The sequence below is a fragment of the Scyliorhinus canicula genome, chromosome 3, assembly GCF_902713615.1.
Source record: "Scyliorhinus canicula chromosome 3, sScyCan1.1, whole genome shotgun sequence".
Taxonomy (NCBI): domain Eukaryota; kingdom Metazoa; phylum Chordata; class Chondrichthyes; order Carcharhiniformes; family Scyliorhinidae; genus Scyliorhinus; species Scyliorhinus canicula.
The window spans coordinates 201640960-201667444 of record NC_052148.1 but is presented as its reverse complement, the minus strand read 5'-3'; the positions used below and the strand labels follow the sequence as shown (position 1 = coordinate 201667444).

Sequence of the window (26485 nt, the reverse complement as noted above, 5' to 3'; positions counted from 1 at the left end):
ACGCTGCTGTGTGACTCATTGGAGCCGGGAACTGCATTCCAGAGCCTGGCAAGCTGCTGCTGCATATAATCGCTCTGCTCCCCACACACTGTCATTGCTGCCAAGATGTTGGCCCATGGATAGAGGGCCCGAGGTCCACGGACACAGAGCTCGAGCTATTGCTGGATGCCATGGAGGAGAGGTGAGACACCCAGTACCCCAGGGTGGGAAGGAGGCTGCCACCCACCAAAATCAACCAGGTCTGGGCGGACGTGGCAGAGGTAGTGGGCCCCACTGGGAAGACTGGAGAGCAGTGCCATTATAAGCTGCATGACCTCCTCAGAGCAGCCCAGTTGAATAACTAGTTCTGGCACCACCCTTGTCCCACACACCCCACCCCACACTCAGCACCGACTCACTCCCCCCCCCCCCCCCCCCCCACCCCCGTTTGCAGACCCCACCAGGCAGACAAGTAGGCAGTGCTGGGTGAGGATGGGCAAATCCCCAGGCCAGCCAGGGTGAGTCACCAGCTCCATGCCCCTGGTACAGCCCTCGCTCCACCCTCCCGAGCCCCACCTGGCAGCAAACCGTGCGCACCCCACCCTGCACCACATGTCAACACTGTCCAAACTGCCTGCCGTGGCTGGGTACACACAGGCCACTAGCAGCGGACCTCTTGTGCTGCCACAGCCGGCAGAAGGAGGGGAAGGCTGGAGGGGGCCTGCCGGAGCTCAGGCCCTCGCTGTCGCTGGTCAGCGGGGTGGGAAGGCGGGCAGTCGCAGAAGCAGAGGTCAGCATGGGACAACAAAGTAAGCTCCCAATGCGTTGCCCCAATGATTGGACTCCCCGGACAGACTCTCTTCCACCTTCTTCCGTCAGGAAAAAGATACTGAAGTTTGAGGTTATGTACCATCCGACTCAAGAACAACTTCTTCCCGGCTGCCATCAGCCTTTTGAATGGACCTACCTTGTATTACGTTGATATTTTCTCTACACCCTAGCTATGACTGTAACATGATATTCTGCAATCTTTCCTTCCTTCCCTCTGTACTGTATGCGTTGTTTGTATAGCAAGAAACAATACTTTTCACTGTATAATAATACATGGGACAATAATAAATCAACTCAAATCAAATCAAATTACTTTATTGAAGAGGCTCCTGGGGCACTATCTGGTGTGCATGACACACATGCTACGGTATATCAGGTGGTGGTCGGCACTGTTATATACCTATATACTTCGGATAGCATGTTATATATTTCTTTTTGAAGCGGCCGAGTTGATGAAATGACCAATAGTCTTCTTGTAAAAGATGAACTATTTAATGAGTAATATGAACAATAATTGTGAGTCCTTTGCACTCAGTACTCAACTAGTAAAATAAATAAAGTACAGGACAGATAACTGACTAACTATACAATGTAATTATAAAATATTTATAACTTCTCTCTCTCTCTAGCTATTCTATGTCTTGTCTGTTCACTATCCTGGATCACAGTCACTCAGAAAGTGTGGGAAAGTCGTTCTTATGTCATATGATATTGAGATATCTAGTGTGGGGAAATGACTGTACTGCATTTGCATACATTGATCATGTATATTGATATACAGAGATCACTACATCCCCCTTTTTTTCTTTAACATTTTCTTGAAATATTAAAAAGAAAATTTGCATAGGAAATGCAGTGTAAACAATGAAAAAGTCCACAAATTCAGACGATTGGGTCTTCTTCTCCTTGTCAATCTTCTTTACGTCAAAGATGATGAAGTTTTAATGTCTTTATTGATCATCAAATTTGAATGCATTTGCTGTTCAATTTGTTTTGAAATTGTCTGGTTTAAATCAAGATCATGAAAAATCTTTGCAGTATCTGTGACTTGAAGTAGATCTCTTCTATTCTCAGAACGTTTCCATCTGATGTTCTTATCAGATAAGATCTTGGAGAAAATTGCCTAATTATGCGAGCAATGTTAAACCAACCTCCTTCAGGAAGTCTTAATCTAACAGTATAATCCTCAGATAGAATAGACAATTCTTTCGAATGTAGATCAAAATATCTTTTCTGACTCATTTTCTGTTGTTGTATTCTCTTCACAATACAATGTTGTTCAGGATCAGGAAAATGTAACTGAGGTAAAGTTGTCCTCAACATTCTGTTGTATAACATTTGAGATGGAGATAATCCTGTTGACAGAGGTGATGTTCTGTAATTGAGTAAAGCTATATAAAAATCAGATTGCGAATCTTTTGATTTGCTAAGTAGCTGTTTCATAATGTGAACACCTTTCTCTGCTTTTCCATTTGACCGTGGAAAATGATGGCTTGAAGTAACATGTTGAAAATTGTACTTCAATGAGAAATCTTGCCATTCATGACTTGAGAAAAAGGATCATTGTCAGACATAATGATACGAGGAATAACATGCCTGGCAAATATTTCCTTACATGCCTTTATGACATTCTTGGATGTGATGTTGTTCAATTTCACTAGTTCAGGAAAATTGGAAAAATAGCCAATGTCTACGAGATAGTCCTGACCAAATAAGTGAAAAAGATCAGCACCCACCTTGATCCATGGTGATGTTACTAGATCATGTGGTTGCATTGGTTCTTTGCACTGATGATTTTGATGTGACTGACATGTTGAACATGATGATATCATGTTCGAGATATCATTGTTGATACCTAGCCAATAGATAGGCTGTCTGGCACGGCGGAAATGACCCTCATGAAGTCTTGAAAGCATTTCAGACCTCATGCTTTGTGGAATCACAATGCGATCTTGTCTCAGCAGTATACCGTCTACAATAGTCAGTTCTGACTGAATGGGTTGATATTGAGGACAATTACCTTTAGGCCATCCTTGTTGAAGATGTTGTATGACTTTCATTAAAGTTGCATCTTTCAGTGTTTCAATGCAAATTTGATTAAATTTGACATCAGAGACAGGAAGTAACTCTCTGAATAGTTGCAATTTTAAATCAACATCATTGATCAATTCTTCTTGTAGAGCAGGGGTGTCAAACTCAAATACACCGTGGGCCAAAATTAAAAAATCGGGACAAGTCGAGGGCCGGACTGGTTCAATGTTTTTTTGCAAAACGTATTGAAATGAACTTATTGAACCTGGAACTAATAAAGCTTAGGTTATTTCCTATAAAAACAACATTAAATATTAAATAAATAAAAAAATTAGTTGCATTTATTTCTTATTGCTTTATCTGGAGCTTTTCCAGAGTAATTTCTAATGAAAACATTTTTCCACAGGCCAACACTTTGTGATTCACACTATACCTGAATAAACTCGGCATCCGCCATATCATACGCCATAGGCGCTTCAATTGCTGGGGCCAGCTTTAATATTAATTAGATATTATTAGGGCAGCACGGTGGCCTAGTGGTTAGCACAACCGCCTCATGGCGCTGAGGTCCCAGGTTCGATCCCGGCTCTGGGTCACTGTCCATGTGGAGTTTTCACGTTCTCCCCGTGTCTGCGTGGGTTTCGCCCCCACAACCCAAAAATGTGCAGAGTAGGTGGATTGGCCACGCTAAATTGCCCCTTAATTGGAAAAAATAATTGGCTAATCTAAATTTTAAAAAAAAAGTAATTAGATATTATCTCGCGGGCCAAAGATAATTCCACCGCTGGCCAAATCCTTGAGTTTGACATATATGTTGTAGAGTTTCAGTGTTGACTGAACAGGATAAAGTATCAACAATTACTAATTCTTTACCTGGTGTGTATTTCAGTATGAAATCATATCTTCTTAATTCCATCATCAGATGTTGAAGTCTGGGAGTCATGGCATTCAAGTTTTGTTCAATAATGTTGTCATGTGAGAGTATCTTTAAGAAATGGGTGTTATAAATGGGTGTGTGTATAAATATCTGTAGTGAGAGTACCTTTAAGAAATGGGTGTTTATAAATAGGTGTGTGTATAAATATCTGTAGTGAGAGTACCTTTAAGAAATGGGTATTTATTACTGCAGTGAAGTCAGAGAGTGGGTGGAGCTGGGCTGTCTGTCAGCTTTTTACTTTCGCTTTAGGTTTTTTGCTACAGGGTGAGTTTGGTTTGATTTTAGTTTTGGAGAAGCTGAAATCACAGCAGGATGTGTGTGTATCTCTGCAAGCTGATGAATGTCCATTTGCTGATTCCAACGTGGTATCTGCTCTCAATAGCGAATTTAAACCTGACCTTTGTGTTAAAAGGGTCTTTTGTCTTCTGAATATTGTTTAGGAATTTATTAAGGATGACTTAGTGTTGTATTCTTTGGGGGTTGTATTTGGATTGAAGGTTGCTAATATGTTCACTGTATGTTTTTAAAAGGTTAACTTGAGTTCATAGAATAAACATTGTTTTGCTTTTAAAAGATACTTTTGCATTTCTGCTGTACCACACCTGTAGAGTGGGCCATGTGCTCCCCATACCACAATCTATTAAAAGTTGTGGGTCAGGTGAACTCCATGATACACTTTGGGGTTCTCTAAACCCTGGACCATAACAATGTGTATTAGTGGGCGATGGTCAGTTTCTACTGTGAATTTGGGTAGACCATAAACATAGTCATGGAATTTGGAAATCCCCATGACCAACCCTAGACACTCCTTTTCAATTTGGGCATACCTACACTCAGTGTTAGTCATGGATCTTGATGTATAGGCAATAGGAACCCAATTATTGAAACGGTCTTGTTAAGGTTAAACAGCACCTATGCCATATTTATTAGCACCGGTTGAAATTTTGGTAGGTTTTGTAGGATCAGAAAATGACAAGCATGGAGCTTGTATCAGTTGTTGTTTCAAATCAGTCCATTCTTCATTATGTTTTTCAGTCCAGATGAATTCTGTGTTCTTTCTTATCAGTTGGCGTAGAGCAGTTGCTCTGTTCGATAGATTTGAAATGAACCATATTCATGAATTCCTTTGCAAACTTTCCAAAAAAGTTTGATATGCTCTCAGGTGTTATTGACCAGACGATGATGGCGTCAACATAAACCCAAACTCCTTCTATGTTCTCGGTCATTTATTCCATTGTTCTTTGAAAAATTTCGGAAATGGATATGATTTCAAAAGGTATTCTATTAAAACAATACCTTCCGAAAGGATTATTAAAAGTACAGAGACGTTTACTGGAGTCTTCTAGTTGCATTTGCCAAAAAACCTTGAGACGCACCAAGCTTGGTAAATATTCCAGCATTGGCCATCTCTGCAGTAATATCTTCTTTCTTCGGTGTAGGATAATGTTCTCTCCTGATACTTCGATTGAGATCCATTGGATCCATACAGATTCTTATTTGACCTGTAGGGCTTTTTTACACAGACGAGGGAGCTAACCCAGTCAGCAGGTTGAGTAATCATTGAGATGATACCTTGAGCTTGCAGTCTTGACAATTTAGCCTTTAGTCTGTCTTTAAGAGGAGCAGGAACACGTCTAGGTGGATGGATTACCAATTTGGCATCCTTCTTCAGTTGAATTTTGTACTGAAAAGATAATGTGCCCATACCTTGAAATACATCAGGGTATTCCTGTAAGAGTTGCTGAATGTCATCTGTGAGTGCATTTGATTGACAGGTATTCAGGAAAATTCTTTGTATTAACTGCAAATCTTTGCATGCTTGAGCTCCAAGTAAAGATGAACGAGTATCATTGATTATCTCGAACCTTACTTGTTGTTGAATGTCCCTATTTGTGACACTCAGGTAACACGAACCATGCGAGAAAATGGAATTGCCATTGCAATCACACAATGAGCATTCTGGAGGTATAATCGGGCAGCATGGTAGCATGGTGGTTAGCACAATTGCTTCACAGCTCCAGGGTCCCAGGTTCGATTCCCGGCTTGGGTCACTGTGTGTGCGGAGTCTGCACGTTCTCCCCATGTGTGCGTTTGTTTCCTCCGGGTGCTCCGGTTTCCTCCCACATGATGTGCAGGTTAGGTAGATTGGTCATGCTAAATTGCCCTTAGTGTACAAAATTGCCCTTAGTGTTGGGTCGGGTTACTGGGGTGTGGGAATAGGGTGGAGGTGTGGGCTTGGGGAGAGTGCTCTTTCAAAGAGCCGGTGCAGGCTCGATGGGCCGAATGGCATCCTTCTGCACTGTAAATTCTAAATTCTAATTTCATGATGACTTTTTCTCTTGGATAGGTCCTTGGAATTCAAGAGATTCGCCAAGGTGCCGTTATCCAGTTTGAAAGTAGTTGGAATTGTGTTCATGTACACAGTAGTCATTCATTCATTGTTAACGATATTGACTCTTTGATCTTTTGTTGCTTGAAGATCTTGCTCATATTCTTAATGAGCTGACTTTGTTGCTTAAGATGATCCTTGTTGCTTGTAGATTATTCTTGATGGACGAATCAACTACACCAACGAAGAAAGTATTTTCTAATGAGAAAATATTATCATCTTCCGTGAAATCTTCCTGCGTGTTGATTTCTTCTGTTTTGTCCACAGCCCTCACTTTATATTTTTTGTGTGCAGGAGGAATGTAAATAGCGGCTGATTGACACTGTGAAGCACAATAGTTTAACTGCTGACACATTAAACAGCGTTTACCAAAAGCAGGGTAGTTTCCCCTTAAGTGGGTGTTGCCACACCTTTGACACATAATCATGTTGTCATAAGAATATAAGAACATAAGAACTAGGAGCAGGAGTAGACCATCTGGCCCCTCGAGCCTGCTCCGCCATTCAATGAGATCATGGCTGATCTTTTGTGTACTCAGCTCCACTTTCCGGCCTGAACACCATAACCCTTAATCCCTTTATTCTTCAAAAAACTATCTATCTTTACTTTAAAAACATGTAATGAAGGAGCCTCAACTGCTTCACTGGGCAAGGAATTCCATAGATTCACAACCCTTTGGGTGAAGAAGTTCCTCCTAAACTCAGGCCTAAATCTACTTCCCCTTATTTTGAGGCTATGTCCCTTAGTTCTGCTTTCACCCGCCAGTGGAAACAGCCTGCCCGCATCTATCCTATCTATTCCCTTCATAATTTTAAATGTTTCTATAAGATCCCCCCTCATCCTTCTAAATTCCAACGAGTACAGTCCCAGTCTACTCAACCTCTCCTCATAATCCAACCCCTTGAGCTCTGGGATTAACCTAGTGAATCTCCTCTGCACACCCTCCAGTGCCAGTATGTCCTTTCTCAAGTAAGGAGACCAAAACTGAACACAATACTCCAGGTGTGGCCTCACTAACACCTTATACAATTGCAACATAACCTCCCTAGTCTTAAACTCCATCCCTCTAGCAATGAAGGACAAAATTCCATTTGCCTTCTTAATCACCTGTTGCACCTGTAAACCAACTTTCTGTGACTCATGCACTAGCACACCCAGGTCTCTCTGAACAGCGGCATGCTTTAATATTTTATCGTTTAAATAATAATCCCGTTTGCTGTTATTCCTATCAAAATGGATAACCTCACATTTATCAACATTGTATTCCATCTGCCAGACCCCAGCCCATTCACTTCCAAATCCCTCTGCAGACTTCCAGTATCCTCTGCACTTTTCGCTTTACCACTCACCTTAGTGTCATCTGCAAACTTGGACACATTGCCCTTGGTCCCCAACTCCAAATCATCATGACATATTTGTGGGTAACGCGAATGCGCAGACTTCTTCGACGTCTCGCATTTCTTTGCGTAATGCGCATGCGCAGAGCTCAAAAATGCTTGCGAAGGGTAGCTTCCATTCCTCAGTCTTCTGCTTTGCGTGCGACACCATTTTCATTTTCTCTGCCTCGTGGTAGAGATTTGTGCTTTTTTCTTTGGGATAAAATGCTATATACTGACTGATGGTCTGTTCCACGGATATACATTTGTCAATCACGATTTGTAAAGTTAAATCATTTTGACGAATGAGTGCTTCTGTGACAGAGTCATCAAGTATGCCACAAACTATTGGGTCTCTGACAAGTGAATCATGTAGATCTGCATAGTTACATGTTTTAGCAAAGAGTTTGAGATCTGTGATGAAATTATTCAGCGGTTCACCAACTTATTGAACTCTTCTGTAAAATTTTAGTCGGTCTACAATCTAATTGGTCTGCATTTTACAATGTTCATCGAACTTCGCCATAACTATTTTTAAAAATAAATTTTGAGTATCCAATTATTTTTTTCCAATTCCCGCTCTTTCTCAGAGAGTGTGATCCAGGGCAGTGAACAGACAAGACATAGAATAGCTAGAGAGAGACAAGTTATAAATATTTTATAATTACATTGTATAGTTAGTCAGTTATCTGTATTGTATTTTATTTCTTTTCCTAGTTGAGTACTGAGTGCAAAGGACTCGCAACTATTGTTTATATTACTCATTAAATAGTTCATCTTTTACAAGAGGACTATTGGTCATTTCATCAACTCGGCTGCTTCAAAGAGAAATATATAACATGTTATCAGAAGTATATAGGTAATGTAACATTCTACCAGGAGTTATTTAAAATATAACATGTTATCGGAATGATTAAATCTTTTAAGAAAGACAAGTAAATATTTAGAATAGAAAAAAGGAAAAAAAATTGGAATCAATTATTCGACAATAGAAGTCATCGCAACATAGAAAACTTCAACAAAAACAACGTTTCACTGGACCAAGTTCAAGCACCAAGACATCTCAAGACTACTGGTAATTTAAATTTGAATTGGAAATTGTTCAAACAACAGTTTCAACTCTATGTAGAAGCTCGCGACTTAAGTGCTGCACCAGAAGCTAGAACAAAGAACAAAGAAAAGTACAGCACAGGAACAGGCCCTTCGGCCCTCCAAGCCTACGCTGACCATGCTGCCCATCTAAAGAAGAATTGCTTTACTTCTGTCCCTGGCAGGACAGCAAGCAATCAAAATCTTCAAATCATTTAATTTTAATGCTGGTGAAAGTAAAACAAAATATGCCACCGTCATTGTGCCTCCGCCCTTATCCTTGATGCCGATGAAGATGCAAAGGAAAAGTTCTATTCTGACCTTGTTGAAATCCTCACTGCCATCCTGAAAGAAGGAAAGTTCCTCCTCTGGGAGACTTTAATGCCAGTGTTGGCCGTGATTCGAAGGACTGAAGCAAAATCATTGGGAAAAACAAAGTGGGAAAATCAATGCAAATGTTATCCTCCAGTTGTCAAAGTGTGCTCAGCCTGGCCTCATTATAACAACTCCCCTTGTCCATCTGAAGGACAAATGCATAACTACATGGAAGCAGGCTAGATCAAAGCATTGTCACCTCCTGGATTATGTAATTGTTCGAGTCAAAGATGTCTGTATCATTCAATCCAAGTGGGGACTGATGCTTGCTGGATAGATCATTAATTTCTTCGATTTGCGATCATCCATCCAGCAACAAGACATCACAAGGTCGAACATTTCAAGAGGAAAAAGATGAATGTCTCAGCCTTACAGCTGAAGAAAGGAATTCCAGGCCCAGCTGATGACAGATCTGCAAGGTTTTTACACATCCAACTCAATTCCAGAACAGTGGGATCAAATACAGTCAGCTGCACTAGACTCCAGTACCCAGACCATTGGCTTTAAGCATCATCGCCAACAGAACTGGTTTGACAAAAACAAAATATATGCTCTCTTAGAACAAAAAAGAAACACTTTTAGAAGTAAAGTAAAATACAGCGGATGCTGAGAATCTGCAATAAAAACAAAAAAGCAGGTCTGGCAGCATTTCTGGAGTTCGCGGGTGGAATTTTCCAAAATGTGGGAAAGATGTATTTGCAGAGCAAAAGTTCAGTGCGATTCGCGTCAGGGTCGGTGCGATCCGGATCTCAACTTTGAGCCACTTCGTCAAATGTTTTTCCCCCATGCGAAAATCCACACTTTAGTCACCAGGCGCCTAATTCACTTGCCCCGGGGTTCAGCTAAGCACTGCAATAAATCCAAAGATGTGCAGGTAAGTTAGATTGGCCATGCAAAATGTCCCTTAGTGTCCAAAGATGTACAGGTTAGGTGGGGTTATGGGGTTACAGGGAGAGGGCGGGGAGTTGGCCTTGGTAGGTAGGTCTTTCAGAGGGTTGGTACACACTCAGTGAGCCAATTGACGTCCTCTACACTGTAGGAATTCTGGGCGTGGCAGGTCAGAGAATCGCCGCAACCGTGCCACGACGCCCCAACGCCAGCGCGCGATTCTCCGAGGTGTGGTGAATCGGCACCATTTGCGCCGGCGCGTTTGACGCAGCGTTGGCCGCGGGCCGCTGAGATCGGCGGGACCGCTGATTCTCCGGCCCAGATGCCGAGCAGCCGCGCGGAAAAAGCAGAGTCCCGCCGACGCCGTTCACCCCGGTCGCTGCCGGTGGGAACTCTGCGCAAAGGGTCGGGGGGCGGCTTGTGGGAGGGGTAGGGGGCTCCATCCCTGGGGGGGGGGCTCCGATGGGGTCTCGCCCATGATTGGGAGCCACTGATCGGCGGGCCGGCCTCTCCCCCCTGGGCCTACCTTGTTGTGCGGCCAGCCCCTGAACCCCCCATGCCATGTTGCGTACGTGCTGGCGCGCTGAAGAAGTCCCACGCGCATGTGCGGGTTGGTGCGGCCCAACTGCGCATGCACGGGATGGCGTGGTGCCCATTTGGCGCCGAGAAGGGTGGCTGGAGCGGCGTGAACCGCTCCAGCGCCGTGCTGGCCCCCCGTGGGGGACAGAATTTGTCGTCCCCGCACCCGTTTTGCGCCGTCGTGAAATGCAACGGCATTCACGACGTCGCGGACACTTAGTCCCGCGATCGGAGAATCGTCCCCATTATCGCTCTATTTTAAGCTTCTAAGGGGGTGCTGCATTTAAACAGTTCTTCAGCATTCACTCTCAGTCAAGCCAGGGGGATGGTCGCTCGCAGACTAGTGTGAAGGTAGAGGAGAGGAGCAGAATCATTTACCCACATGTTGCAGGAGGCCCCGAGCAACATGACCAGTCCTGCCTAGAAGGCATCGGCGGCAGCAGTTAGTGCCAGGAGGAAGGGGGTCCAATGTGACAAAAAGGTGAATGGTTCGTTGAGTGCCTCTTGTCTCCTCTTGGCATTCATCCCTTCTGTCTCCCCAATAATAACACCTCTAATCCATTTGCTGCCAACTTGCTGCCTCCCACCACCCAACCTCCCAGCATCATCCTCAAACCCTCCTGGCACTCCTCACCAAAACCCCTTTCTGCCGATGCGCATTTCCCATGAGTTCCAGTTGTCCTTGACCTCCGACACTCCACGCCCCCGGCTCACAATGTTTACTGCAGGAGGAGATAGCCTATAACAGGCATGAAAGAGAGAAAACAGATGCAGGCTTGCCCGAGTCAGTCCCTGTCCCAAGTGAGTTTTTCAGTGCTCAAACCCTTGACCTTGCCGTTAACTAAAACATGTCCCTTGCCTTTGAAGAACATCAACTGCTGAGCCCGGGCCTTCCCCAAGCAGCGCCCTCCTTTCAAGCCCTGACAGCACCTCAGAGGAGATCTTCGGGGAGGACATAGAAGATGCATCACAGCGATCACACGTACCATCCACCAACGCAGAGACAAGCACCTCAGTGGGCAATCTTAGCAACATACTGCCTCTGATGCACATCAGGTGGAGTAAAGAACATACCAGCGGTCAGGCAGGCAAAGGACTCAGCTGTGCCCCCGCCAGGTGCTATACATCTGAACAAATTCCTCCCTCAGCTGCAAGAGATGCAAAAGCCGAGCACAAGAGAAGGGGACATCAGTGACATTTCTGCAACTGAAAGGCTGATTGGAGGAGTCCAAAAGCCTTCAGCTGCACGAGATGGTGCCAACATTGCATGGCACCCAGGCCAACACTTCAAGGGTGGCATTCACAGAGGAAAGCCTTGAGAACAATGTCTGAGCCATGAGTGCAGATTCCATGGCATGGCTCAGTCTCTGGGACCATGGTTGAGGGCCTCGAGAGCATAGTTCAGACATAGAGGTCCATTACTGAGGGGCTCCAGAGCTTGGTCCAAACACAGACTACCATTTCTGATGCTTCAACACTATGGTTCAAACAATAGTTGGTTTCCAGGACTGGCAGCTCAAGATGATGCAGAGGCTTCTGGAGCTCATTCCAGATGCCCTACTCCATCCTGGTCCTCTTCCTCATCAGAGGAAGCATCATGTCCCTCGTCATCCTCCTCCAGCATGTTGCCCCGCTGATGTGCCATGCTGTGGAGGGAACAGCACACCATATCAATGCGGGAAACCCCCCCGGGGGCTGCACTGAATTGCACCCCAGAACGGCCGAGGTAATGGACGCACAACTTCAGGATGCCAATGCACTGCTCTGTAACTGACCGATGGCAGTGTGATCCACGTTATACGGGGTCTCCGCTTCGGCCTGAGGCCTCGCCATCTGCCAGGACCTCAACAGGTATCCCTTGTCCCCCACGAGTCACCCTGGACACCTGGGCTGGTCCTGAAAGACTCCAGGGATCTGCGAGCGCCCCAGGACGAAGCTGTCATGCACATTCTCAGGGAAGTATGCACAGACGTGCATAATGACCATGCGGTGGTCACAGACAAGTTGCACATTCAGGGAGTGGAACCTCTTGCGATTGACAAAGGGTGCTCCCTGATGCCACGGTGCTCTCAGGGCCACATTTGTCCCATCGATTGCCCCCTGGACCTGTGACAGTCCAGCAATGGAAGTAAATCCTGCTGCCGTGACATCTTGATGTGCCTTGTCAAGGTTAAAGTTGATGTACTCAGAGGCCTGGGCATACAGAGCAACCGTAACCTCTCTTGAAGGCTGATGATTCCGAGATCTTACATAGGCCACTGGTTAAAACCTGGAATGATCCCATGGCATTAGAAATCACGACTGCCGTGACCTTCACAGCCACATTGCTCAAGGGGTGCTATTGTGTGGCAGACGTTCTGCACTGTCTCTTTGTTGAGACGAGGGGACAATTTGCTGCCCAGGATACGCCCAGCGCCCCTCCTGCTACTCCTACAGAATAGCCGCTGAGGCCCTAAACAGGGTTTGTGATGGGTGTCGAATGAAGCCTGATGCTCCCGGCCTGCGGCACCAGATACAATCAGGTTTACGCCCTCACTGACATATTTAAGTGAGCATTTAAACTAATTTAAATATCCATTTCCGCGTTGATGTGTTGGGTAGGCTGGGTCTATGTGGACTGCGTTTCACGCAGTGTAGTGAGGGATAGACTTCCAACACTTGATGAAATGCAACACGATTTTATTTAACATCTAACTATTTTACATGCTTAATTGTGGGTTGACACTATGCTGACTTGACTGGAGACCTGAGGCTCGCCTGACCAGACTTACTGACTACCACATGGTATTTGCACTGGCTATGCTCACGAGCTTCGACTGTCTTAGAGGCTGGATCCCGAGAGGGCGGGAAAACTGGTGCCCTCTGGCTTTATAGTGGTCGTGTCCTGTCTGGTGATTGGCTGCTGTGTTCTGTGTGCTCACTGGTCATCCTGTGTGTCAATCACTGCCTGTCTGCACACCATCATATACCTGGATGTATATGATGACACCTCACCCCTTTTTTTTTCAAAGTGTGTGTTCAGATAATAAATAGTAAGGTGTATGTGTGTGAAGATGTGTATATGTACGTGTCTATATACAGAATATGCTAAAATTGACTTATATACATGGGAAGGTGTCGCTAGTGCAGATATAGAGCAGATGAAACAGTAAAAAAACAATATTTACAGGTGTCAAAACGATGAGGTAACAAAGTTGTGCAAACGTTCAGTCTATAAGTTTAGTCTCTGTGGCGGGTGATGAATTCTGGTTGACCGCCTGAAGGGTGGATCAGGGGCCGCCTGCACTTGCATGGGCGGGACTGCCGCCAATGCGGTGGTCGCAGAGGTCGACAGGATTGCTGGTAGATCGGTGACCTCGTGGAAGGGCGCATCTGGAGGCAGCAGTGTGTGAGGTGGGACTTCACGGTCGGGTGGCGGGCGTGGAAGTCTGCGCAGTGCCCGCCTGTTGCGTCGTAGGAAGGAGCCATCAGCCATGCGGACGAGGAACGATCTCGGGGCCACTTGCTTGACCACCACAGCTTTGGCGGATCAGACGCCGTCAGGCAGCTGTACACGAACTCGATCAGCTGGGACCAGCTCGGGGAATTCCATGGCGTGAGTGTCGTACGCTGATTTCTGATGGGCCTGAGACTTCTTCTGTATCTTCTGTCTGACCGGGAAGTTGTTAAGGTCTGGAATGTGCCACCGTCGGCAGGAGTAAGAAGTTGTCAAACAGCGCGGAGCATCAGAGCTCATCACAGACCGTGTGGTCATCACCCTCCGTCCCATTGGCCAGATCTGCTGCTACTGCCAAACCAAGGCCAGCACCCCGTAGTGAGGCAGATAGGAATTAAGGAGGGTGCTGTGAGGGGGTGAGGTGAGTGGCGCAATGGGGATGTTCATTGGTGGGGGTGGTCAGCGGGGGGGAGGGGGGGTGGTCAGTGGGGTGGGATGGGTTGTCCTGGTCGGTGAACCTGGAGGCAATTAGAGCATTGTGTACGCATTGACCCAGGCGCACACATTATGCAGCCTCCCATGCCTGCCCGGGCCACACCTCCTGCCCATCCCAGCCCTCCTCTACATTCTCCTCGCCAGCCGAGGACTGACGTTCATCCTCCACCTCCAGCACGTCGTCCATCTACTGGGCAATATTTTGGAGGACGCAGCAGGTCACCAAGATGTCAGAGACTCTACTCAAGCTGTACTGGAGGGCCCTTCAGAGTGGAACAGGTTTGTGAACAGCATCTTCAGGATGCCGAAGCATTGCTCAATCATGCCCTTGGTCGCTGCATGGGAGTTGTTGTAGCGGGTCTCCATGTCTGTCTATGGCAGTGTTCTTCAAAGTCGGGGGTGGCTCGCGGGCGGGTGTTGGGAAGGTCGCGGAGCCATTGTCCGCGGTGCTCCCGATTGCGCAAATCCTCGCTTGCATTCGGCCTTTCATAATGCCGCTGCAAGCGGCCAAGAACATGTTAAAAAAAAATTTGGCCGCATTGCGCATGCGCGCTGATAATCGGGAACGCATGCGCAGTGCGCCCGCTATTTTTTAAAACGGTTGCAGCTTTTTTGTTTCAAGCTCTGTAGTGGTTTTTATCCATTTATTAATTTATTTTATTCATTTTATTTTTTTACAAGTTCGGTGGGGGGGGGGGGGGCTTATTCATTTTTTTCAATTAGTTTACTCATTTTATTTTTTTTTATAAGTTCCGGGGTTGGGGTTTATTTGATAAAATTTTACAGGACAAAAAGTCAGAACTTTGGACAGATGGAGACTCCAGAGCTGAGGGAGTTCTGCACTATTGGACGCCCTGTTTTTCAGATAAGAAGTTAAATTAAGGCGTTTTCGGGGAGACATAAAAGATCCCATGACACTATTTTGATGAAGACCCGAGAGTGCTCCCAGGTGTCTTGGCCAACACTTAATAGAATCATAGAATCGCTCCAATGCAGAAGGAGGTTATTCAGTCCATCGGGTCTGTACTGAGTACCTGAACCTAGGCCCACTTCCCTGCCCTATCCCTGTAATCCCACCTAATCCTTGGACACTAAGGGGCAGCACAGTAGCATGGTGGGTAGCACAATTGCTTCACAGCTCTAGGGTCCCTGATTTGATTCCCGGCTCGGGTCACTATCTGTGCGGAGTCTACACGTTCTCCCCGTGTGTGCGTGGGTTTCCTCTGGGTGCTCCGGTTTCCTTTCACAGTCCAAAGATGTGCAGGTTAGGTGGACTGGCCATGCTAAATTGCCCTTAGTATCCAAAATTTCCCTCAGTGTCGGGTGGAGTTACTGGGTTATGGGGATAGGGTAGAGGTGTGGGCTTGGGTAGGATGCTCTTTCCAAGAGCCGGTGCAGACTCGATGGGCCGAATGGCCTCCTTCTGCACTGTATATTTTATGATTTAGCATGGCCAATCCACCTAACCTGCACTGGACTTTAACCTAACAGTCTTTTGACTGTGGGAGGAAACCAGAGCACCCGGAGGAAACCCACACAGATACGGGGAGAATGTGCAAACTCCACACAGACAGTCACTTGAGGCCGGAATTAAATCTGGGTCCCTGGCGCTGTGAGGCAGCAGTGTTAACCACTGTGCCACCCTTTTCTTAGTGTAACTTCACTCACTTGTTTTTCCTTTGGCGAATAGTGCGGAGATGGTGGAAGTCAACGGGTGGGATATTCCAACCCCGCCAACTGAATTTTGGCAGCTCTCCATATTCTCGTGTCCCACCCTTGTGGGACTGGAACATCCCCCCCCCCCCCGCACCCACACACCACTAAAACAGATTACCTGGTCATTATGACATTGGGGGTGGTGGATGCCTAGTTTCCTACATTCCAATAGTGACTACACTTCCAAAGTACCTCATTGGCTGTGAAGCACTTTGAGACGTCCGGTGGGCATGAAAATCGCTCTATGAACACAAGTAGTTTTTCTTCAGAATTGTGCTCGAAAATGTATTTTAACGAAACATGTACAAATGTTTTTTTTCAGAACTACACAATGAAGTTGACAGTGAAAATCCAGCCAGGTATGGGGTTTTAAACTTTCAACATTTTACATAAAGTGAAACCGTTCATTAAGCTGACAGGAGGCTTTTTTCAGAGACTAGTAACAAAAATATTCAAAGTATCAGTTTCACCTTGTTGTAAATGATTCTTTGATTCTGGTGTTTTCTGTTGCACAGTCACTGGTGGATGTATGCACACAAGTGGGCCCTTGTGCTGCTGTGGGACCTACCTTTCCTTTTGTGGTGAATGTATAAATACTGTTAATTCACCAGTATACTGTATTACGTTATACTATGTTATTAACCCTGTGGGCTCCATCTATGGGCCATTGTGTGGCTTCACCCACAGGGGGAGATGTTGGAGCATGTACGGGCTCCGCCCCTTGTAGGAAGTATAAGAGCAGCAGACCTGCGGGACCGCCTTCAGTATTGTACCAGTCGCAGGCAGGCAAAGTTGTAAGTTGATTAAAACCACTGTTCACTTCGACGCGTGTCTTCGAGGGAATTGATGGTGGCATCACCTTTCTATATTGTTGGATAATTACTGCCAATGAGGAATAGCAACCGATCCTTCACTGTCCCAGTCGGGAGAACCTACCAATAAAACAGGAGAGATAAAAATGCGTGCTGGATAAGTGCAAGTATTTCTGCCTTTCTCTCATGTTTACTTCCTTTCTTCACCCGCCAGGGTGGCTGTGGAGAGCATGTTTCCTCTTGTGGGAGAATCGAGAACTACAGGTCACTGTTTACAAATAAGGGGTCATCCATTTAAAAATGGAGATGAGGTGAAATTGTTTATCTCACCAAGTTGTGACTCTCGGCCTGAAAAAGCAGTGGGAGCAGAGATGGATAGATTTTTGGTAAGCAAGGGGGTGATAGGTTATTGAGGGTAGGAGAGATGCAGATTTGAGGTTGCTATCAGATCGTCCATGATCTTATTAAATAGCGGAGCAGGTTCGAGGGGCTGAATGGCCTACCCCTTGCTCCTTGTCTGTATGTCCATATGCTCATGTCAGATTCAGACTTCCTCCTACTTTTCAAAAACTTCTTAATGGTTCTGTCAGTGCTCCAGAAGTCAACTTCCTGAAATCCTTGAAGATTGAGAAAAAAATACTCTGCCTCATGTATTTTCCAGCAGGCCTAGCAATCCAGGGCAAGTTGCAATGCTGGTTAAACAGCATCTGGCCCTACCAGAGATTGCAGGCTCAATATGAGTTCACCTAATTGATTTTGAATTAAAAAAAAACATTTCTTATCTTCAGGAGTCCAGGCGGCAGCCCCTCACCTGGACCTGCTGCTGTGTATCATGTGCTCATTTAGGGTCCAGTAATCGTTTCCTGTTTCAGTATACCCATGTCCATCCAACCATGATGATGCGCGATCAATAACCACAGAAACGAATGAGTAGTCTGAATTGAAGGCTTTAATCCACAAGAAGTTCCCCCAGCAGTTTGAGTACAGAAAGAATGATGGCTGCTGGGAAACACGGGTTCTTATACTCCGCCTCATGGGGCGGAGCTACCTTCGTCTTGACCAATGAGAAAGCAACACTTGGGCCAATGAGCAGCGAGCCTTCTCCACCACTAGTAACTCACACTCCCAGGTACCGTAGTACCCCTAGTCATACTACCACACATGGACATCAAATTGAACTGGAAAAGCATGAACACTCAGTAGAAATGCCTGCTCTAAACCCCTGCTTTGTAGCTATTCCCATGCTGTCATTAGCCATGAAAGGGAAGGACAGAGGTTCCTCTTCTTACACGGTAAACCAGAAAATCCCAGAAATAGTCGAGACTGTGTAACCAAGTTTGTGTCAATTCTTGCTGGCTTCTATTGAGGCCTTGCTAAAGTTACAGGAGGGGTCAGGCAAAAGCTGAGAGGAATTGTTGGAACAACTGTTTTAGGGTGTGATTTTCTGGCCATTCACGGGGTCTTGTGGTCACACCGACGATGCACCCATGACGGCGAGGGGTGCGTTCAATGGGAAACTCCGTTGATAATGGTGGGACGAGAAGATCCCTCCACCGGCCTCGAGTGAAACCCCCCTCTATCGCTGCAGAACGCACCATGGAGGAGGAGGAAAATCCCCTCATGTAATTTGTTGCATATCACTTCCCTGGAGTTCATGTACATCCTACTTTCTTATGAGGCAGAGTCAAGTCTGCTATACTCCAGCTATGATTGAAATATATTGCGCAAGTGGTATTCAGTACTGAGCAGTCAGCAGTCTGAGTTACTCACACAAATTAATCAAGTGTATTGGAATCAAATGGCTGCTTTTAGTTGAAATCTAAACTATTTCTGCGTTTGACATGACAGTGCATGCATTAGACAGGTAACTGATGTGAGTATGTATCGCCTCCAGCCTCAAATAAATGTTTGGTTTTAACTGTCCATCAGGCTCCTGTGGACTGGTACAAAGATTTAGCCTGTGAACTTTGTTATTTTACACCCTGGACATTGATGCAGTTTAAATGTTTGCTTACCCTGAAGCTAAAATCTTTTGATCTGCTTCCTTTGATCTCTAACATCTGACTCAGGCAGAGCGGGGGAGGAGGGGTGGCAGGGGTAGTGTTTCAGGCCTTAGCTGGATACTGTTAAGATATCCATTGTCAGCCACAATGGTAGCCATGATGTGGAGATGCCGGCGTTGGACTGGGGTGAGCACAGTAAGAAGTCTTACAACACCAGGTTAAAGTCCAACAGGTTTGTTTCAAACACGAGCTTTCGGAGCACGGCTCCTTCTTCAGGTGAATTCATTCACCTGAAGAAGGAGCCGTGCTCCGAAAGCTCGTGTTTGAAACAAACCTGTTGGACTTTAACCTGGTGTTGTAAGACTTCTTACTGAGCCACAATGGTGACACTAATCAGCTGTCGTGTGGCTAGATATAAGACCACAACAGATGTACAGTTGTTATGGATGTTAAGTATTTGGGCTTTTGAAAGAGCGTCAGAGACTGCAGCTAGAATTAGGGCTCCTGTCCACAGGTAAGGCGGTGGGAGAGCTGAGATGGGGCGGTGTATGAATATGGGGGAAAAGCGAGCAGGATGCTGGCGCACCAGCTGAGGAAACATGAGGCGGCAAGAGAGATTGGGAAAATGAGGGATACAGGGGGGAAGGTGGTTCTGGATCCGGCAGGGGTGAATGATGTGTTTTGGGAGTAAATTGTATAAATTGGAACTCCCAGACAGGGAGGAGGCGATGAAGTGATTTTGGGGGGGGATGGAGTTCCCGCGGATAGATGAGGAGTTGGTGGAGGATTTGGGGGCCCCAATCGGGCTTGGGGAGGTTATAGACAGGTTGGGGGCGATGCAATCGGGCAAAGCCCCGGGACCAGACGGGTACCTGGTTGAGTTCGATAAAAAAATTTCCAGGCTGTTGGGGCCGCTTCTGGTAAAGGTTTTTAATGAGTCAAATGAGCTGGGAGTGCTCCCCCAACATTATCGCAGGCATCGATTTCTCTTATTTTGAAATGGGATAAGGATCCGGAGAACTGTGGGTTGTATAGACCAATCTTCCTGCTAAATGTGGATGCAAAATTGCTGGCAAAGATCTTGGCCACACGTATAGAGGATTGGGTAATAGGGGAGGACCAGACGGGATTTGTTAAGGGACGACACCTGACATCCAACATTAGGTGGCTCCTTAAAGTAATAATGATGCTGCGGAGGGCCGCGAGGTCGAGGTGGTGGTGGCCATGGATGCAGAAAAGGCCTTTGATCGGGTGGAGTAGAAATATCTATGGGAGGTCCTGGGAAGGTTTAGGATTTGTAAATTGGATCCGGTTGCTATATCAGGCACCTGGTGGCGAATATAAGGACAAACCAGGTTTGATCAGAATATTTTAGTCGGGAGAAGAGATAGGGGTGTCCACACTCCCCACCACTGTTTTCCCTGGCCGCAGAGCCTTTGGCAATGGCACTGCGAGATCGTGAGAGGGGGGGGGGGGGGGGGAGGGGGGGGGGGTGGAACATAGGGTCTCGCTCTCTGCGGACGATTTTCCCCTTTATATAACAGACCCGTTGGAGGGGATTGCAGGAATTCTGGGGATACTGGAGGAATTTGGCCAGTTCTCAGGGTATAATTGAATATGGGCAAGAGTGAGGTGTTTGCGATCCAGGCAAGGGGGAAGGAGAGGAGACTGAGGGAGATGCCGTTCAAGGTGGTGGGAGGGAGTTTTAGGTACCTGGGTACTCAAGTGGCAAGGGACTGGGATCAGCTTCACAAATTAAATTTGGGCAGGTTTAGAGCAAATAAAAGGGGACTTCCGAAGGTGGGACGTGTTCCCGCTGCCATTAGCGGGGAGGGTACAGACTGTGAAAATGACAGTCCTTCCGAGACTGCTGTTCGTATTTCAGTGTCTTCCAATTTTCGGCCCTAAGGCATTTGTTAGGAAGATGAAAGCGGCGATCTTGGGTTTTACATGGGCCGGGAAAGCCCCACGGTGAGGAAGGTCCTACCTGAGTGGGGGTATGGGGAGGGGGCTTGGCCCTTCCGAACTTTAGTAATTACTACTGGGCGGCCAATATATTGATGGTTAGGAAGTTTTTAGTGGGGTGGGGTCGGTGTGAGAGCGAATGGAGGCGGCATTGTGTAAGGGCACGAGTCTGGAGACTCTGTAACGGCACCTCTACCGTTCTCGCCGGTTCGGTACTCCACAAGTCCAGTGGTAGTGGAAACCCCGAGGGTGTGGGGGCAATGGAGGCAGCACATGAGAATGGAAAAGGCGTCGGTGTGATCATCAATCTGTGACAATCACCGGTTCGCTCCAGGGGGGCTGGACAGGAGGTTTAGGAGGTGGTAGCAGACAGGGATTGCGAGATTTTGGGGATCTCTTCATTGAGGAGGGTTTCCTGAGCCTGGAGGAGCTAGAGGAGGAGTTTGAGTTACTGGGTGGGAACGGATTTCAGTACCTGCAGGTACGGGTCTTTGTCCGTAGGTAGGTTCCAAGCTTTTCTCGCCTCCCTCTCAGGGGACTGCAGGATAAGGTGATGTCTAAAACAGGGGTTGGGGAGGGGAGGGTCTTGGAAATATATAAGGAATTGATGGAGTGGGAAGGGGTCCCAATTGGGGAAGTGAAGAGGAAGAGCTGGGAGGAGAGTTTGAAGTTGGGTTGTGGGAGAAGACCCTGAGGAGAGTCAATGCATCCTCATTGTGTGCCAGGCTTAGCCTGATCCAATTCAAGGTGGTCCACATGGCTTATATGACGGTGGCCCAGATGAGTAGGTTTTTTGAGGAGGTGGAGGACAGATGTTGGCAGTGTGAGGGAAGTCTGATGAATCATGTATACATGTTTTGGGCATGTCCAAAGCTGAGGGGATTTTGGCAGGGATTCGCAGATGTCATGTCAGAGGTCCTGGAAGGAAGGGTGACTCAGAGTCCAGAGGTGCAATATTTGGAGTGTCGGAAGATCCGGGAACCCGGCGGGAGAGAAAGGCTGATGTTTTGGCCTTTGCCTCCCTGGTGGGCCGGAGACAGATTTTGTTGAGATGGAGGGGCTCGGGGCCTCCAAAGTCGGGGGTGTGGGTCAGTGACTTGGCAGGATTTCTCAGGCTAGAGAAGATTAAGTCTGCCTTAAGAGGTTCAATACAGGGGTTCGCTCAGAGGTGGCAGCCGTTCATCAACAAACTGACCGTCAGCTGGCCGGGGGGGGGGGGGGGGGGGGGGAGGCGTGGAAGTGAAAAATAAGGGCAGGGAATCTAATACATGGGTAGCGAGGAGTTAGGGCGGGGGGAAGTTGGGTGGGAGGGAAGTTTGGTATGTCATTGTGGGGGGTTTGCGTGTGTTGGACCACTCTGTTGTTTAGAATGTTAAAATTCTAAATGCCTCAATAAAATGTTTTCTGAAAAAAGAAGAAACCATGCCTGAATAGTCCTGCCATATATATGCAAATTAGTGGACTTTCCTCGTCCTCTGGCCATTCAGCTGTCAGGTGGGGTGTGTATGGTAGTGGGGCTGAGTGGTGTGTATGTGTGTGTGTGTGATTTTGGAGCACATGTTGGGATTGTGCTCTGTGAATTTTCAGCCTTAATAATTTTGATCAACTGTGAGAATACGTACATGTGTTTTTTTTTAAAGAAATATTATGCAATGCTCTGATTCTTAAAAATATGAACAGTATTATTCACCACTAATAATTATTTTCCTTCATAAGCCCAATGTTTGAGGAAGACGTGGCTTCGGTGATGGAAGTTGAAATGGATGAACTTGACAGATGGATGGGCAGCATGAAAATGATGTGTAAGTGCGCAATTAGAAAATACATTTCTCAACACAGTCAACTTGTCCCATTTGAAACATTTCACAATGTTATCAATAAAGGAGATTGTAGGGCACTCGATGATGATGGAGGTCATGGTTTTGAATCTGGCCCAGGCTGAACCTGGCTTTATCTCTCCTCTTCTACCTCTCTCCGCACCTCCCCCTCTCTTTATCTCTCACTCTCCCCCCCCTCTCTCCCACTTCACACTATCCCTCTCTCCATAACTTCCTCTCATGCCCATCCCCCCCCCCCCCCCCCCCCCCCCCACCTCGTTATTTCCTTTGAACACATTTCCTTAAATTACACATTTTAGGTTCCAATGCAGAAATTTGGGCTAAGGTTTTCAGCAAGGCGGCAGGTCCAGGCAGAGAGACTGGATGTGGGTACCATTACTGATTGGGTATTTAGTGGCCAGCCACACTCCACCTCATGGCGGTTAGCCAATTATTTCAGGGGAGTCATGGGTGCTGACCAATTGAACAACAGAGGCAAGAGACAATGGAATGAAGCTTGCAACAGGTGATGTTGGGGCAGATCCTGGCACCATTTTTCCAAAGCTGCCAGCCTTACCGAGTCGACTCTCTGATTACTCTCTGCTCTGAAGGAGTCACTCTCTCTGATTACTCTCTGCTCAGAAGGAGTCTCTCTCTGATTACTCTCTGCTCTGACGGAGTCACTCTTTCTGATTACTCTCTGCTCTGAAGGAGTCACTCTCTCTGATTACTCTCTGCTCTGAAGGAGTCACTCTCTCTGATTACTCTCTGCTCTGACGGAGTCACTCTCTCTGATTACTCTCTGCTCTGACGGAGTCACTCTCTCTGATTACTCTCTGCTCTGACGGAGTCACTCTCTCTGAATACTCTCTGCTCAGAAGGAGTCTCTCTCTGATTACTCTCTGCTCTGAAGGAGTCTCTCTCTGATTACTCTCTGCTCGGAAGGAGTCACTCTCTCTGATTACTCTCTGCTCTGAAGGAGTCACTCACTCTGATTACTCTCTGCTCTGAAGGAATCACTCTCTGTGATTACTCTCTGCTCTGACGGAGAGACCAAAAGCAGGATTTGTGTGGCTGAAATTTTGATTTAGGATTTTCCCCCTCCCCCCTCCGATGGTGTCATTGGGTTCATGTCCAGGAAGGGTGCAAGCCTGATTTGCAAACATTATGACATCATTAGATATTTCCGACCTCAGTTTATCAACCCCCCCCCCCCCCGGTATTCCTCTTAAATGTGGTTGGGGGGGGGGCATGTCATGATGCTTGTGGGGAGGTGGGGGTGCCTCGATTCTGGTGTGGTGGAGGGCTACCCCAATGCTTGTGGGGGGGGATTTTCCATGTCTATGGAGGGGGTTGGGGGCAGTTTAATTTTTGACCCTTTAAAGATGGCACCCCAATCTTTGTGTAGCTGGTCTTGCCGGCTCTGATCAGGCCTCGCCCATCCTGAGTAACTGTGCAAACCATGTCCCTAGATTCTCTATGCCCTCAGTACCAGAGTGTCTGGAGTGAAAACTCAGCTGGAGCGATACACAAAGTTGTCTCACTGAAACGGACACTGACAAATTTTGTGGTGATTCTACCCGCTCAAAGTAAACTTCAGCCATTATTTGAGTTGTCTGAGAAGCCTCACAGGTGTACAAGTACCCCTATTCTCAGAGCCAAGCTCCATGTGAGATTCAATGTGTTGTGTTCCATTTCCTAATGCACTCCCACATCATTCCAGCTCAACAGGAGGGTTTACCAGATATCAGCGAGGACCAAGACCTGAACCCCAAGCCAAGGTACGTGACAGCGAGAAAGAAAGAGTGAGAGAGAAAACATTAAGTTTTGTCACTCAGAGGGAAAACAAGTCTATCTGTATGTAACCCTGTATAGTACAGCTTTGAATATTTAACAATCAAACACATCACACATAGATTTTTTAAAATTATACTTGTCACAGATTATTAAATGTATTCAATATTAACGCAAATCAAGTTTATAGTCGCGTGTATTTCACCACATGGCATACTGGAAAGACAGAATCACACATACTGTGGCATGTCCTGACAAGAAATAACAGGAAGTGGGCTAGAGTAAAGTGGCAGCACGGAGCTGTGTAAAACACCAGAGGCTACAATTAACTCAGGGAGACAGGGCTCCAGACAACAGAAAGATGATTCTTTGCACATTGACAATTGAGATTTAATTTGATATTGACAAGAACTAGATAGCACTGCCATATCTCGACATGTTGACACTTGGCTGCAGATGACATTCATCATCAATATTTGAAACATTCTGACATAATTGTTACAACTCCCACAAGGACCGTAGGGAAACAATCATTGATCTCCCTGTGGGACTTGTGGAATACGAGCTCCCTGGGTAAGGGGTGGAGGCCAACCACCTGAGGTTTGTTGATGCAGGGGATAAAAGCAGGTCCAACTCATGACCCGGTCAAACCTATCCTCCCAGTGAGTTTTACACAGTGACTGAGATGTGAGCTAAGCCTGTAATTGTAAATATGTCAATAAATTCATCTTCGTTCACGACAGCTTCCTTATGAATTATTATATTGGCGACGAGGATTTACGGAAGCCCCAGACTCATCCGTCGATATGCCTATACTCTGGAAGTTTATGCTGAGTGCAGTACCACAGTGATTAGCATTGCTGCTTCACAGCGCCAGGGACCCAGGTTCGATTCCTGGCTTAGGTGATAGTCTATGTGGAGTCTGCACGTTCTCCCCGTGTCTGCGTGGGTTTCCTCCGAGTTGCTCCGGTTTCCTCCCACAAGTCCCGAAAGACGTGCTGTTAGGTAATTTAAACATTCTGAATTCTCCCTCCGTGTACCCAAACAGGCGCCAGAATGTGGCGACTAGGGAATTTTCACAGTAACATCATTGCAGTAATGTAAACCTACTTGTGACACTAATTTTTTTTTTATAAATGTTTTTTATTGAGTTTTCATATTTTATATATGACAAATTACAAATTATTAGAGAGAAAAAAAGAAAACACAAAAATTTAACATGTATATTTACAGGTAAGCATCTTCATAACAACAATTGTGGCCGCCCCCTTTAGCCAGCATACATATTTTACATTCCCCAATATGGCCGAGGCACATGTTTATAGGCATTTATTAATAGTTTGGTTTTGGGCCTTAGCTTGCCATCAAACACCCATAACGAACCCGTAACCCCCCCCCCCCCCCCCCCCCCCCTCCCCCGGCTACCTTCCCCCGATTCCCGTCCATTTTCCCCTGATTCTTGGCCACCCGACTATTCTTCCTCTTGTACGTTGGCCACAAACAGGTCCCGGAACAATTGTATGAATGGCTCCCACGTTCTATGGAAGCCGTCGTCTGACCCTCGGATGGCAAATTTGATTTTCTCCATTTGGAGAGAGTCCGAGAGGTCGGACAGCCAGTCTGCAGCTCTGGGCTGTGCTGCTGACCGCCAGCCAAACAGGATTCTATGGCGGGCGATCAGGGAGGCAAAGGCAAGGGCGTCCGCCCTCCTCCCCAGGAATAGATCTGGCTGGTCTGAAACCCCGAAGACCGCCACTATCGGGCATGGCTCCACCCTCACCCCCACCACTTCGGACATAGCCTCGAAGAAGGCTGTCCAGAACTCCACAAGTCTGGGGCAAGACCAGAACATGTGGGCGTGGTTGGCCGGGCCTCTTTGGCACTGTTCACATCTGTCCTCCACCTCCGGGAAGAACCTACTCATACGGTTTCTCGTTAAGTGGGCTCTATGTACCACTTTTAGTTGTGTCAGG

The 26485-nt window shown here is 46.6% G+C and overlaps 1 protein-coding gene across 1 annotated transcript in view; it reads left to right on the top strand.

Moving 5' to 3' along the window:
• The window catches only part of LOC119963224, a 105684-nt gene that overhangs the window by 61719 nt on the left and 17480 nt on the right, over positions 1–26485 (top strand). Inside the window, exons 3-5 of the mRNA XM_038792000.1 lie at positions 16444–16480; positions 22618–22703; positions 24442–24499. Coding sequence (XP_038647928.1) covers positions 16444–16480; positions 22618–22703; positions 24442–24499 — 181 coding nt within the window. The remainder of the gene's footprint in view (positions 1–16443; positions 16481–22617; positions 22704–24441; positions 24500–26485) is intronic.